This window comes from Vespa crabro, chromosome 6 (genome assembly GCF_910589235.1).
Source record: "Vespa crabro chromosome 6, iyVesCrab1.2, whole genome shotgun sequence".
NCBI classification, from domain to species: Eukaryota; Metazoa; Arthropoda; class Insecta; order Hymenoptera; family Vespidae; genus Vespa; species Vespa crabro.
Genome location: NC_060960.1, coordinates 5,765,042 through 5,779,987, shown reverse-complemented (window position 1 = coordinate 5,779,987; position 14,946 = coordinate 5,765,042). Strand labels below are relative to the sequence as shown.

At 30.6% G+C, this 14,946-nt stretch overlaps 1 protein-coding gene and 1 long non-coding RNA gene across 5 annotated transcripts in view; both read right to left on the bottom strand.

Annotated features, from left to right (window-relative positions):
• Positions 1 to 10,403, bottom strand: part of LOC124424924 (mannosyl-oligosaccharide alpha-1,2-mannosidase IA-like) — a 120,401-nt gene extending 109,998 nt beyond the window's left edge. For all 4 annotated transcript variants that reach the window (XM_046964540.1, XM_046964539.1, XM_046964538.1 and 1 more), the window contains exons 1-2: positions 9,490 to 10,403; positions 8,406 to 8,633 (exon numbers count right to left, since the gene is read on the bottom strand). In XM_046964540.1, the coding sequence (XP_046820496.1) occupies positions 8,406 to 8,633; positions 9,490 to 9,891 (630 nt within the window). In that variant the 5' untranslated portion in view covers positions 9,892 to 10,403. The remainder of the gene's footprint in view (positions 1 to 8,405; positions 8,634 to 9,489) is intronic.
• A 453-nt stretch (positions 10,404 to 10,856) lies between these two features.
• Positions 10,857 to 12,453, bottom strand: LOC124424925. The gene is made up of 2 exons (XR_006942388.1): positions 12,205 to 12,453; positions 10,857 to 12,125 (listed from the first exon to the last, which is right to left on the bottom strand). It is a non-coding gene; the product is annotated as an uncharacterized LOC124424925 (long non-coding RNA).
• Positions 12,454 to 14,946: the final 2,493 nt, after the last annotated feature.

Sequence of the window (14,946 nt, the reverse complement as noted above, 5' to 3'; positions counted from 1 at the left end):
ATCCTGAGGCTAGACAGTAACGATCGGAGAAAAGAAAACGAACGTGCGCGATAATATTTCCATGGTACATGGGTTTTCGACTCCGCCATTTGTTTGCAATCGCGAAGGACCGATAAATCGGGCGATGACCGATCGAGAATGGAAAAGCGCGTTGAATGCGAAGTTGAGAGGTGAGGAAGTGGAGTAAAAAAGAAAAAAAAAAAAAAAAAAAAAAAAAAGCACATAATAAAAAAATACAAAATATATATAAAAAGGAGAAAAAGAAAAGAAAAGAAGAAAACAAAGAAAGAGAAGGAAAAAAGAAAAAAGAGAGAGAAAAAACAAGGAAGCAAAAAAAAAAAAAGAAAACAACGATCGAGAAACGGCAGGGAATGACTCGTCTCTTTCCCATATATACACAAAAGGGAAAAAGGGAGAAGGTAGAGAAGGGTGAAGGGAGAAGGGCTTGGCGTTTGCATCTAGGGTAATAACTCGCGCTCCAAGTTCGATATTCAAATTTGGCCGGTGCAAATCTTTCCCTCTTCGTTTCCCTGGACTCTCACACATAGAGGACATACATACACACATACATGCATATGTATGTACATACATACATACATACATACATGCATGCATGCATACATGTGCATGTATAAAAATACACATACACTTTTTAGCTTTACCTCTCTTTTTCGTCTATCATTCGTATAGAAAACGCATGAAAAATCCCACATACGAACGTACACGCACTCAACCGAGTGTAATAAAAGGCGTGAACGATGGCTATGGAAAAAGTCATAATCCACTTTTGTTTGCGGAGTTATCGGCCTTCCGTAATACTTCACCAACGTACCCCTTATCGGTACAGGCCACCGAAATAAACGAGCAGTAGTGTAACGATGTCGAAAAAACTTGCGACTGTAGAAAGTCATTTTTTTATTCTCTTCCCTTACTTCTTCCCTTTTATATTTTGTTTTCTATTTTATTCTTTTCTTTTCTATTTCTTCTTCACCTTCTTTCCTATCAAACAAAAATAAAATGAAATTTTTAAAGACGACTTTCCCTTCAGATTCGTTCGATTGTTATGTTCAACGAAGAGTGAAATAAAAAACGAAGAAAAGAAAAAAAAAGAAAGAAAATAAAAATGCAAAGTTAAAAACAGTTCTATCATTATACTATAGCATAATATGGTCGAAAAATTTCTAGATGAATTTTAAATTACTCCATTTCGAGACTTTTCTACGTAGTTTAAAGGCTTCCTAGTTTTACAAACTGTAACGAAAAAAGAAATTAACTCGAAAGTTTTCGAAAAAGTGTAAAAGGACTTTTAAAAAATCACATAAGACCCCCATGGACCATCTAAAAACTCTTTCAGTTCTATCTTGTATAATAATAAATAAATAAATGAATAAAAATGATGAGCGACCTCGGTGAAAGAGTTACAAGCCACGAAACGATTTTTCTTTTCATATAGTTTTTACTCTGAAGCAACGATTTCAGAAATATCGTAATTTATAGAACGCTCGGCTAAACGTCAAATCCCTATCCCTTCCAACCACCCCAAACCCCAACCCTAAACCCTCCCACTCCCAACAGTCCAGCTCGCGTCCTTCCTTCCTTCCTTCCTTCCTTCCTTCTCATGGCTTTCCATTTTTTAAGTCCGACGTTCCCACGAAATGATTACAAACGAGCGAGGATAACGTCCAATAAAACGTCTCCATTTTGTCTGCCATGCACGTAGAACGTATCAGTGACGCACGGAAAACCACCAACAACAAAAGTCATGATTCACGTACCAACTGCTTTTCTTTTTTTTGTTTGTTTGTTTGTTTGTTTGTTTTGTTCTCTATATTTTTTATTCCTCTCGTTCTAGCTCTCTCTCTCTCTCTCTCTCTCTCTCTCTCTCTCTCTTTTCTTTTTTTTTACTTTCTTTTTTTTTTTTAATATTTTTTCATTCTTTTTTGTTATATTGCAGATTCGAAAAATATTGCTTCGAAAACGTTTCACAAAACACGAGACTCTCTAGGTGAATTGAGCGATTTCGAACGAACGAATTGTGTGATCGTATTGTTGGTAAAAGGGATCGTTTTCAGAGTTCAGCTAGCATGTAAAAAAAAAAAAAAAAAAAAGAAAAAAAAAAACAAGGAAGAAAACAAAAAAAAGGAACCAGTCAAATCGATATTGATGTAGATAAACGTGAGTTTGGCATGAGCCACAAAAGAGATAAATAAAATCTTTACGATCATGCACGAGTCTTCAATTACATAAGAAACGTTTCGATTAATTGCACGAGTAACGTTAAAGCGTATTTAAAAACGATATAATTTTCTTTAATATCGAATAAACGAAAAAAAAAAAAGGAAAAAAAAATAATAAGAGTTTTTTGTACTAGTGTAAAAATATAAAAGCAAAACAAAAGAAAACAAAAAAAATTGAAAATTTTTTTAATACCATAAAAAAAAAAAAAAAAAAGTAAAAGAATATGAGAGAAAAAGAGAGAATATGAAAGATTTGATGTAGTATTCGTTAAAATTACGATTCGAATTCGCAAAAATAGAGAGAAAATTCGTTCTCATCGAAACTGAACGAGCATGAGAGAGAAATTTCCAATTCGATAATAATCGGATATGGCGATAATCTCGAATGACACCGGAAACACCGACGAAACGACGGAATTTCATAAAATCATCGCCCTTAATACACTCCGCTCGAAATTCTTCCCCTCTTTATATTTCCCAGTACAAGCGCAAGCAAAACGCGACAAGCACAAAATCCTTTTCCATAGGCAATCCGATTTTATGATGGAATTTAAATCATCCCGAGGTTTTTTTTTTCAAATACGTTGCTCAAAATCAACAAGATATCATTGATGTTGATATTGTGGAAAATACAAAACGAATAAAAACAAAAGAAAGAAAAGAGAGAGAGAAAGAGAGAAAATAAAGAAAAATGTTAAAAAAAGAGAAAACAAAAATTTATGCAAACACAATTTTCAATTATCATTATAGTTTGGCGATTATTGTGACGCTATGCTAAATAAATATATGCTATTTTAATAAATATTATGACATTAATTATTTGTTCGTTAATTTTAATTTTCGCGGGAAAGAGAAAGAAAAAGAGAGAGGGGAGGAGAGAGGGGGAGGGGAGAGAGAGAGAGAGAAATAAAAAGAGAAAGAAGAAGAATGAGCATGTACATAGCAATAACTTCTTGTTACATTAATTAACCTACTTGATCTATCGTTACAAGTGAATTTATTTTATTTTACAAGCAATATATTAGAAAGTTCGACGATCATTTCAATTGATCGATATCATCGAGGATCCTATTTCGAACGAGTTGAAACATTTTATGTACTTAAAAAAGTTCAATGATATTATTTCCTAAATGAAAAAAAAAAAATAAATAAATAAATAAACAAAATAAAATAAAATAAAATAAAGAGAATACTTTTCGGGAAAATGATTTTCAAAATAAAGTATTTATAAAAATTCCTATACTTTTTTAATTGGTTGTCCTTCAATTTCACGACTTTTTATTATTACAAAATGATTCGTAACAATTCCGTCCCATACAAACATCTCACTCGCCACATAAAATCAGCCTACTTTCCTACTCTTATGACTTAACAGTGAACACGTCGAAACCGTTAACCGAACGTTCCAGAAGTCAACTTTTCCTTTGTGAAACAATTTCTCTCTTCGAACTCTACATTCTCTCGTATGTTTCTCTAAGCATGAAAATATACGAGAATAACGTAATTTCGTTTCAATGAGAGAGAGAGAGAGAGAGAGAGAGAGAGAGAGAGAGAGAGAGAGAGAGAAAGAAAGAAAGAGAGAAAAAGAAAGAGAGAGGAGAGAAAAAGAGTGAGGAGAGAAAGAGAGAAGGAGAGAAAGAGAGAAGGAGAGAAAGAGAGAAGGAGAGAAAGAGAGAAGGAGAGAAAGAGAGAAGGAGAGAAAGAGAGAAGGAGAGAAAGAGAGAAGGAGAGAGAGGAGAGAAGGAGAGAAAGAGAGAAGGAGAGAGAGGAGAGAAGGAGAGAAAAAGAGAGATTTATCGCTAATTAATCTTACAATTTCGTATATTCATTTTAAGATCTGAAACTCGATCGGAGGCGCCATCTTACGATGTTTTTCCGTAACTCCGCAATTTTTTTTTCTTGTTACACACGATCGTTACAATTCAATAATTTTATTCACTGTATCACATTATTACGTATTACACGATCTCTCACGATCTTTATAATATTATTTCATAAATTACTCATATTTCCTTTCTATTTTATAATTACGCAGATAATAATGTATATACTTTACCCTGAAACTCAATAAACCATAAATGTCAGCCCCGATGAAACTCATATATCGGAAACGTGCTTGAATTTAATATCTCAAACGAATTATAAATTCGATCGAGTAGAAGGATTAATTCCTACGAAATGATAAATAAAAGAATAACAGGAGAACAATATGACGATAATTCCAAGTGAAAAAAAAAAAAGAAAAGAAAACGAAAAAAAAAAAAAGGAAGAAAAGAGAAAAGAATTAATAAAAAGATATAAATCAAAAAAAAAAAAAAAAAAAAAAACAACAACAAAAGAAAAAGAAAGAGAAATTAATAAATGGAAAATAAAAATGTAAATAAAAACGAAAATAAATGACAAAAAATTAGACAATAATTATATCGATTTACGAATGAGACCATAAAAATCTTGCAACTTTCTGCTATGACGATGCATCGCAAGGTGGCGCCTACATTCAATTCGAACCTTTCCTTTCACTCTAAGAGAATCAAGCAACGTAGGAACCCTTTACCTTCTTGACACATTCAAATAATAATTGATCTCTTAGAATAAAGAAGCTACTATAAGATTAATCAAAATTACGAATGTTTATAAAATTCTTTTTTAACTTTAATGACAACAAAAACGACGATGACGACGACGACGACGACGACGACGATGACGACAATGATGATGATGACGATGATGACAAGGAGAATGAAGATGAGGACAACAACAATGACGTAAACTACGATGACGATGGAACGGTTCTATTTACGAAACGCTTTTGATCAAACTAGACAAAAAGCTATCACGAAAATTTCCGATCGTTCGACGCTCTCTTCACGAATAGAAATAGATTCGAATTGATCGATAACGGGACAAAACGTGACGCTTCGCAACGAGATAGATAGAAAGAAAAAGAGAAAGGGGTGGGGGAGAAAGAGGGGGGAGAGAGAGAGAGAGAGAGAGATAGAGATATACTATATATCGACTCTTTCCTCTTCTGTAGTTTATACGCGAGTGATTAACCGAAGCTCATTCGTGTCCACGTCGAAGTACCTGTGTTTTTTTGTTTTTTTCCCAAAGTTCCAAAAGTTGCTGCAGCTGACGAACTGAACGAAACGTAAACAATGGCTAGCAAATGAACCTGTTTACTCGTTCTACTCTCCTTCGACATTTTTTTTCAATCCTATCTGTCGCTCCCTCTCTCTCTCTCTCTCTCTCTCTCTCTCTCTCTCTCTTTCTCTCTTTTCCCTTTCTCTCGAATTTCAATTTATCTACCTCGCATAATAACATTATCAATTTTTACATCGAGTAACTGTTGTCACTAGAAATTGTGTTATCTGAATACTAGTATTTGCATTGTCTTTTATTTGAGCAAAAATTATTTTACTGTATGTATATTGCAATAAATTTATATATATATATATATATATATATATATATATATATAATAATTATAAATATTTGTATATATATGTGCAAGCGTGTGCAAGTTGTAATGTAAAAAATACAAGACCGTATAATTTTTATAAGATATAACGAAAATATGATATCACACATCTAAAAAAAAAAACAATAGAAACAAATTTCGAGGAGAGAATAAAATAATCGTTGATAAATACAACAACTAAATATACATTAATATATTTATTAATATATTTAAAATGTTAAATATGATAATATAATAATTTGTAATATATATATAAAATTTTCACACAAGTATTTCATATATATATATATATGTATATATAATAACTTTTTAATATATTTTTAATACACTAATATAGGTATAAATATTTAAATATGCTAATATATTTATCGATATATTTGTATTAATCAATGAAATATAACAAATAATATATTATAATGATATATCTATATACATATACATATATATATACATATATAAATAAGATATATTAATAAATATATTAATAGATATATAGGTATATACAGTTATATTCATAAATAATAATATATTATAAATGATAAATATATTAGTTATAAATATAAATAATAAATATATTCAGTTGTTGTATTGATCGACGATTATTAAAAAAAAATTTTCTTATCTCGATAATAAGAAAATTGTTTGATCTATCATTACTTCAACGAAATACAAATTTTATTAACTTTTACTCTTTCACCCTCTCCCTCTCTCTCTCTCTCTCTCTCTCTCTCTCTCTCTCTTTCACGTATTGGATCATCCCTCCAAGAGCCTAATGAGGCAAGCCCTAACACGGAAGATCGAACGTCCAGATCAGAGAACGGCAAATGCAAATACAAGTGCGAATTTGCAAATGCGAATTGCGCCAAGCTGGTTCCTCACTTGAAACACACATATGTATCGACGTGCTCGTGAAACGGAAGAACAAGCGAACGCAATCAACGACGGTGACGAAGTGTCCATGGGCGGGAAGGGGAGGTAATGGGGAGAAGAGTGCAGAAGAGAGATTGGACAATGACGTGTGTGTATGTATATGTGTATGTAAGTGTATGCATGTGCGTACGCACCCACTCCCGCACAAATACTCTGTTATCTCCGAATCGCAACTAATTAAACGTAATCGAATGTTTATTCGAATACCATGAACATATCTGGTGACGCAACCCATTTTTCAACGATTTTACATCGATTTTATCAGCCGATATATTTTTTGAACAATCGAACGTGACAATGATGATAATAATAATAATAATAATAATAATAATAATAATAATAATAATAATAATAATAATAATAATAATAATAATATTATTATTATAATTATTGTTATTATATTAATTTTGATATAACATTATATATTATTATAGTTATTTATTTTTTACAATCTATTATTACTGTAAAATATAATAATAATAATAATAATAATATTTACTTACTATAATAATAATAGTAATAATATACTATAATATAGTACAATGTATAATGTAGTATAATATAGGAATAATATCTAGCATAGTATAATATAATAATTATATTACAATAATACAATATAAGATAATGTAATAATAATTATTGTTATTATTATTATTATTATTATTATTATTATTTTATAATACGGATTTACAACAAATCTAGAAATTAATAGATAAAAGATTTTTATTTTCTAATCGATTCGACATGTACAAAATTCGTGTCGTACTAAATAAAGAGCAGAGAGGGAATCATTTCTCTTGAATTGTCGCCTATTCTCGAATGGAATCGATTTGAAACAATGTAAATTATTAGGTAGAGAGAAGGAGAGGGGGAGAGAGAAAGAGGGGGAGAGAAAGAGAGAGCGAGAGAGAGAGAGAGAGAGAGAGAGAGAGAGAGAGAGAGAGAGAGAGAGAGAGAGAGAGATAGATGGAAGTGTGAGGTATACACGCGTATATGTACTATCCTACGAAATCCACGATTCGATAGGATGAAAAATTAATGGAGGCCCATGTCGCTTATCCCGGATGTTCCGATGCTGCCTAATGGCTCGATAAATAGATAATCTACAGCAAGCGTTGGAACGTTTGCTGTGGGAGGGCTCGAAAAATTAAAAAAAGGAAAAAGAAAGAAATGCAAAAAAAAAAGAGAGAGAAATTCGGTCAACTACCAATAGGAATCGGAGAATACAGTGTGTTCACATGATAACCTGACAACAGAGAGAATGTTTGAAATCATTTTTCGCTCCGTATATGCAATTATTATAAATCTAACACGCTACAGAAAATCTGTGGGATTACGAGTAATTAACGATATAGATTATTTAAAAAATAATAAAAATCAATTCTTCGTTTTTATACGCGAGAGAGAGAGAGAGAGAGAAATTTACAGAGATAGTTCGTATAAAACTGACGAGTGATTAAAAAAATGAAAAAATAAAAAAAAAAAAAACAATTTTATCGTTCATCGTAAATAACGGCGTGTTGAAACGAGATAAGTGAAACAAGTCGGAGATATTGCAAACAGATTAGAGTACAATAAGATAAATGCAACGTGTTATTGCAATCTAAATAACAACATTGAATATTCTTGTACATTGATGGTTATACGATAAGAAAAAAAATTATTTATATATATAAGATCATATATATATATATATATATATATATATATATATATATATATATAACATTATTAACTTAAATTAACCGTAACAAACTAACCTCTTTAACTTTGTCCCTGCGTTCTCTGGCAATTGTATCTTTGTCCTCGCCAGCAACGATCAAAGGAAGTTTTATCGCTGGAGCAGGAGGCACAGTTTGAAAAACTTGCTCGTTCCGTTGCTGCACTACGACGGAAGACGACAAACTACTCGTACGCACTCGCGAATTACCACCAATTTCCGGTTTCTCCAATGTCTTTTGTTGTTGATACTCTTCGTCGATTTTTGCCTGAAATTAATCCGTCAAGGTGCATCTAATTTCTCCTCTTAATTTGACGTAAGTCGCTCGAAGAGATTGTTTTCATAAAAAGAATTAATATAAATAAACAATTAAAAAAAAAAAAGAAAAGAAATAAAAGAAAATAGCGTAATAGACATTTTGTAAAATGATCTCATTGAATGCAACGTACCTCCTCCCCATTATTACTCACTCTATTATATTATGATGTCGTTCGAGGTAATTAAAGGGAAATGAATTTATTCGATTAATAAAAAACGATAAAATTAAAGAATAACGTAAAAAAAAAAAAGATAAGAAAAAAAATAGAGTAAGCTTCAGATATTCCCGCCAATTCGTCGAAAACACGCATGTGCGGAACAGAGAGCGCATGTCTGCACGTGCATTCTACTCGTGCGTCATCGCGGGAGATCGGGGTAACGAACGTAAACAAACGGGAAAGGACGGAGACGCACGAACGTATACACAGCGCCACTCGTGTTCTCTCTCGCACAAATGTCGAGGCCAAGTGAGGCAAATGTTCTCTCTTTCTCTCACACCCTATGTTCTCATGCTTTCTCTCTCTCTCTCTCTCTCTCTCTCTCTCTCTCTCTCTCTCTCTCTCTCTATCCATACATTTGACGTTTGACCGTGATTTCACCGTATATGCGACGCATCGTTTTTCACGAAAGTGAACGAACGAACGAACGAATGAACGAACGAACGAACGAACGGAGCGAATGGAGCGAATGAATGACTGAGTGAATGAGTGAGTAAACGGGGGGGGGCGAAGTGGGGGGTAACGAGAGAAAAGAGGAGAAAGTAGAACACGTATGATGAAAATTCTTAAAGATCTCCTTTAGCACACCTGAAGCTTCAACCGATCCTCGATGAGATGTACGTCGAGGTTACCGGCTGCCTCGTGGCCAAGTGGCATAGGTAAGGCATTGGGATGATGGGATGAGTAAGATTCATCGTTGAATGAATCGCCAAAAGAACGACGAGGTGGTGCTGGTATTAAAAGATCTGGCCCTGCTTTTTGCATATGCCGGTAGACGCGATAAACGCTGTCCACTGCAACACCACCGGCGCCAAAGTCCGGGAGAAAGAAGTACGCGCCGAAGCAGACGATTAAGAACGTCAAGAAGACTATGAGGATCAGGTACTTTTCGCGCGGCCGGAAGGAACGTCTCGAAAACAGTGACGCCGGCGCGCCGCCGTTCGCCAGTCTCTGATACGACGGGAGGATGCCTCCACTCGCCGACGTCATTGCACTAAACAACTAGGCACGACACTCTCCTCGACGGTATATATAATTCGCGTCTCCTTTGGGAAATTTTCTTTGGATCGACTGGCACAATATCAAACGTATATCACGCGAACGGAATTAACGACACGGACACACTATTACCAAAGAAGAAGCGGCTAAACGTCTCCTTCCTTGGTTACTTTATGACAACTCGACGATCACCAAAAGAAGAGAGGACACACTTCACTCTGTCTGTCTCTCTTTCTAACTTTCTATACTTTCTCTAGTTCCTTCTCTTTCTTTCCTTTCGTTCGTTCCTTTCTATCTTCCTTTTCTTTCTTTCTTTCTTTCGTTCTTCCTTCTTTCCTCTTTCTCTCAATCACGAACGACCCGACGAAACGGAGCGCACTCGCGTGTGCGTCGTTGCAACGTTTTACTTTGCCCCTTGCACGCCATTACGGACATGATGCCACAGCAACGCCACCTGACAACCGGCCGAACACCTATCTTATTCGACGTCATTAATACATAATAAAATTTAACAATAAAATGTAATTTTATTTTATATATAAATTAAACAGATATTATTTATTTTAATGATTCTTCTTCAACCAAGCCATTTCAAATTAATATCGAAATTTGAAATTTTTATTTTTACTTTATTTTTTTATTTTTTGAATGTTAGTATCATTAAGAGTTCATTTCTAACCAATCCCAATTTATACTTTTTGTCAGGTTTTAAAAGTATAAAGGTCTTACAAACTTAAGATTTGAGTTAAAAAGATTCCTACATATTTTCTTCTCTTTTTTTATTGATGTAAATATTATTTTTACTAAAAACAATGAGTAATAAATTTAGAAATATATAAGTTAATTATTCTAAAAAAGATTACAAACATGGTACAATGTTATTCTTACCAATTAAATGTTTGGAGCATTAGAAACTAGATAAATTATATTATTGTGGAACTTGATTATTAAGTGGATTCGTTTGTCATTCGAACATTTTTATTTTAATTAAATCAGTTGGGTAATTAGTATATCAAATATTGTAAAAAATTTATCAAGATATTTAAACACCTAAATAAATGAAGATTGCACATTTATACAATAATTACAAAAAAACAAATTATTTCAGTTAACAAATGTTAAAACCAACAGTTTAATTGAGCTTTCTATGAAGCTTCATTTATATGAAAAAGTTAAAGAAAAAATGTATGAATCTAATTACATCTTTGTTCTAGAAAAGGTCAAATGTTTTCTGGAATAAGATAAAGAAATAACTAAAATAATAACTTTAAAGATGATGATGAGTTGGAAAAAAACGTTTATATATCATCTCTAAAAAAATTTCTTTTTCAATTTTCACATTTTCTACTATATTTATAGTTAAAATTTTTAATAAAACTTTGACATAAACAATTCTCGACTTATGTATGTAATATGTTTAAATAAATTTATCAAATATAAGATATAAAATTTTTGATCTGATATTATCATGATTTAATAAAAACTACTTAAAACTAAATTATCAAAACTACTTGTAGAGCAAAAATTCTCGCTTTTCATATATATAATTTATAATTGATCATATAATTCAATTTTACTACTATGCAATTTCTTACTATAGCCATTGTATCATTTTTTACCTGATTTAATTTTTCAGATAACTCTACCTTTCCTATCAAATATTCTACTTCATTTTCTCAATCCTTCTTCTTCAATCCATAATATTTCCGATATGTTTCACATCATAAGAAATGGTACTATATTATATTGTTAGGTAATAGAACCCTTTCAATATGATGGCAGTTATTCAGTAATACTCTCCTTACATACAAATTACTTTCTGATAAATCTGAACTTGGAACACCAATAATGTTTACAATATGCTCTGTATCATCATTAGAAAGGAATTTTGTTGTACAGTGCATTAGTAATTGGAACAAATATGTTTGTCTTTGTATGTGTTGAAATTCCTTGATGTTGGGTGTTGTTCCATCGAATAACCTTCTTCATCCTTTTTGTAGTTCGATGCGTTCCTCATTACTGTCCACTTTTCTTTCAACAAATTTTCGTAGCATACACATATTCGTAGACTTGTTGCTCTGATTAAAACTTCTTGGTGCACTGATTAGTACCATTTCCGTGTCATTTTTAACATCTCTCATTAATATGATTTTATCGACGTAATAAGAAATATTAACAAGTGCTGGAAAATCAGTTATGTAGAATTCGATATTCTTTGAGATTTTCTAACAAAAATAAAATCACTATTAATAATATATAAATCAAAATTGTAAACATACGCAAAAATATATTAATTAAAATTACCTGTAGAGAAGAAGAACTTTCGTCATTTAATTCGAGCCCAAACATTTTTAATCGTTTGTCAGCGAATGATTTCATAAAATAATTAAATATAAAAAAGAATTACTAAAGCGTAAAAAAATATAACCTCAAAATAGTATTAGCGTGTAACACCTCCGATTATAGTCTCCGTCTATAACATGGCGTCTTAAGCGCCCTCTCTTCTAGGTGCTTGCGTAGTACTAGTGATTTCTTAAAACACATATGATCACAACTCGTTGACGCAAAACAGTGATGACGTCATTGGCGCAGGGTAGGCAACCTGTCGTTGGTACCAATCGCTGGTGAGGAGCTTGTGTTTGGGCTCTTGTATCTTCCTGGAACCCTATTCTTGAAATATATATTTATGTATATAATATATAATGTAAATACTATACATTTATATATATATATAAATATATATATATAAATATATATATAAACATATATGTATATAAATATATATATATACATATATATATAAATATATATATATAAATATATATATAAATATATATATATATATATGTGAGTGTGTGTGTGTGTATATGTGTCTGAATGTATGGATGGATATGTGTGAGTGTGTATATGTAGGTACGTATGGTTTGCTCTACGCAATCGTACATATATTTACGCTCTAATAATTATATGATCACATTAATAAAAAAATATTAAATTGCATATGTGAATATCATTTCAAAAACGTTATAATAATAAATATATTAAATAATAAAATAATTTTTCTATATCTCCATTAGACAAAAGAAATGAACAATACGAAAAGATAGAAAAAAGTCATCATAAAATACATAATAAATTTTTATTAAATTTAAATGCAGCCATTAGCTCGATAATACTTATGTTAATTGAATTAATCATATATGACAAGTATTATTGATTTCCAGGTCTCACCACATGGAGGTTGCCGCATACGGAGACCCACGGGCTAAAGACTCTACTGTTAATATCAATTGCTTTGAATTATATAAAATTATTATAACATATTCTTATTATTATAATTATTATAATATTAAAATTTGAAAGAAAGAAAATCAATCGCGAGACGAATTAAAAATTTTTTTCTAAATAATCATGATTAGACGGAAATTTTTGAATTCGTTTTATATCGACCTACCTAACCGGTAAAGAATAGAGCCCATCATAAGGAATTCTATTCCCATTAAACTAAACTGGATGTCCATTATGTTGAAATAAGAAATAGGACGGAGTGCTTATCATAAACATAGATTATATACCTTATATAAAAATTATATGAGTATATAATATTATATAAATACTGTCTTATCGTCTATAATACAACAAAAATAGTTTATCTTTTGTAAGATTAATAATTGGCCAATTTGTTTTTCTTTTGTTGCATTATGTATACTATATTATCATCTAACATATACTTCTATACATAATTTCTTCATATTATGTAAAGAGCATAAGTATGTGTGAATATAAAATATCTAAATAAATTCATAAGTAAACAGTCGAAATAACATGCGAATTTTATATAATAAATCAGCAATCATCTGTGAACATAAAACATTAATACATACATTTTATAATAAAACAAGAAAGAATGGAAGTAATATTCGAATTTCATATAATAAATCAGCATTCTGTTGTTCATAGTCATCTGTAAACATAAAACGTTAAAGACATTTTATAATTAAACAAAAAACAATCGAAATAATGTACGAATTTCATATAATAAATCAGCATTCAGCTATTCACAGTCACCTGTAAACATAAGCATTAAAAACATTTAATAATTAAACAAGATGCAACTGAAACAATTATTATAAACAATTATTATAAACAATTATTATTATAAATCAACAGTGATCTTAATATAAAATATCGAAAATATTTCATAATTAAAGAAGAAGTAATTAAAATAATGAACAAATTTCATATAATAAATCAGTATTCAGCTGTTCACAGTCACCTATAAACATAAAACATAAAACATAAAAAATATTTTATAATTAAACAAAAAACATTATAAATCAATATGCAAATTTTATATACTGGAGAAACAATCTGTGGTCATAAGAAATTTATAATTTTATTTCTGAATATAAAACATATATTAAAATAAGAATTATGCGCACATATATGCACACATTTTCTCAAAAACGTAGAATCCGATCTTGCCAATTTAGATGATGTTTCCTAAAACAGAAATCAACTCCGTTTAGATTGATTAAAAATTTTGTTGAATATTTCAAGTGAATAAAAAAAAAATAATTGCAGACAATTTATCCTCCGTTGCTTTTTATTTTTTATAATTCCAATTATTCATTTAAATTCTCAATAATTAATTAAATCTCCACATTATTATTTTTCTTTGACTTATGTCAATTAAAGCATCTGTAAAACCTGAAACACAAATCTATTTCACATAATACATTCAGAATATTTCTTAATTTATTTTTATGTCATTTATTACCATAGTAACAGCTCTTGAAATATTATTTTCGATATTGTTGTTAATATCCATTGATATATAAACGGATGTTTTACAATATTTAACATTGGAACGTGAAAATGACATCTTTCTGTAACAAAAAACTATACAAAAGGGCATGTGTGGAAAGATAAAATTGATATATATATATTTATATATATATTATATATATTATATATATATTTATTTATATATATAAATAAATATATATATATGTTATATATATATATTTATTTATATATATATAT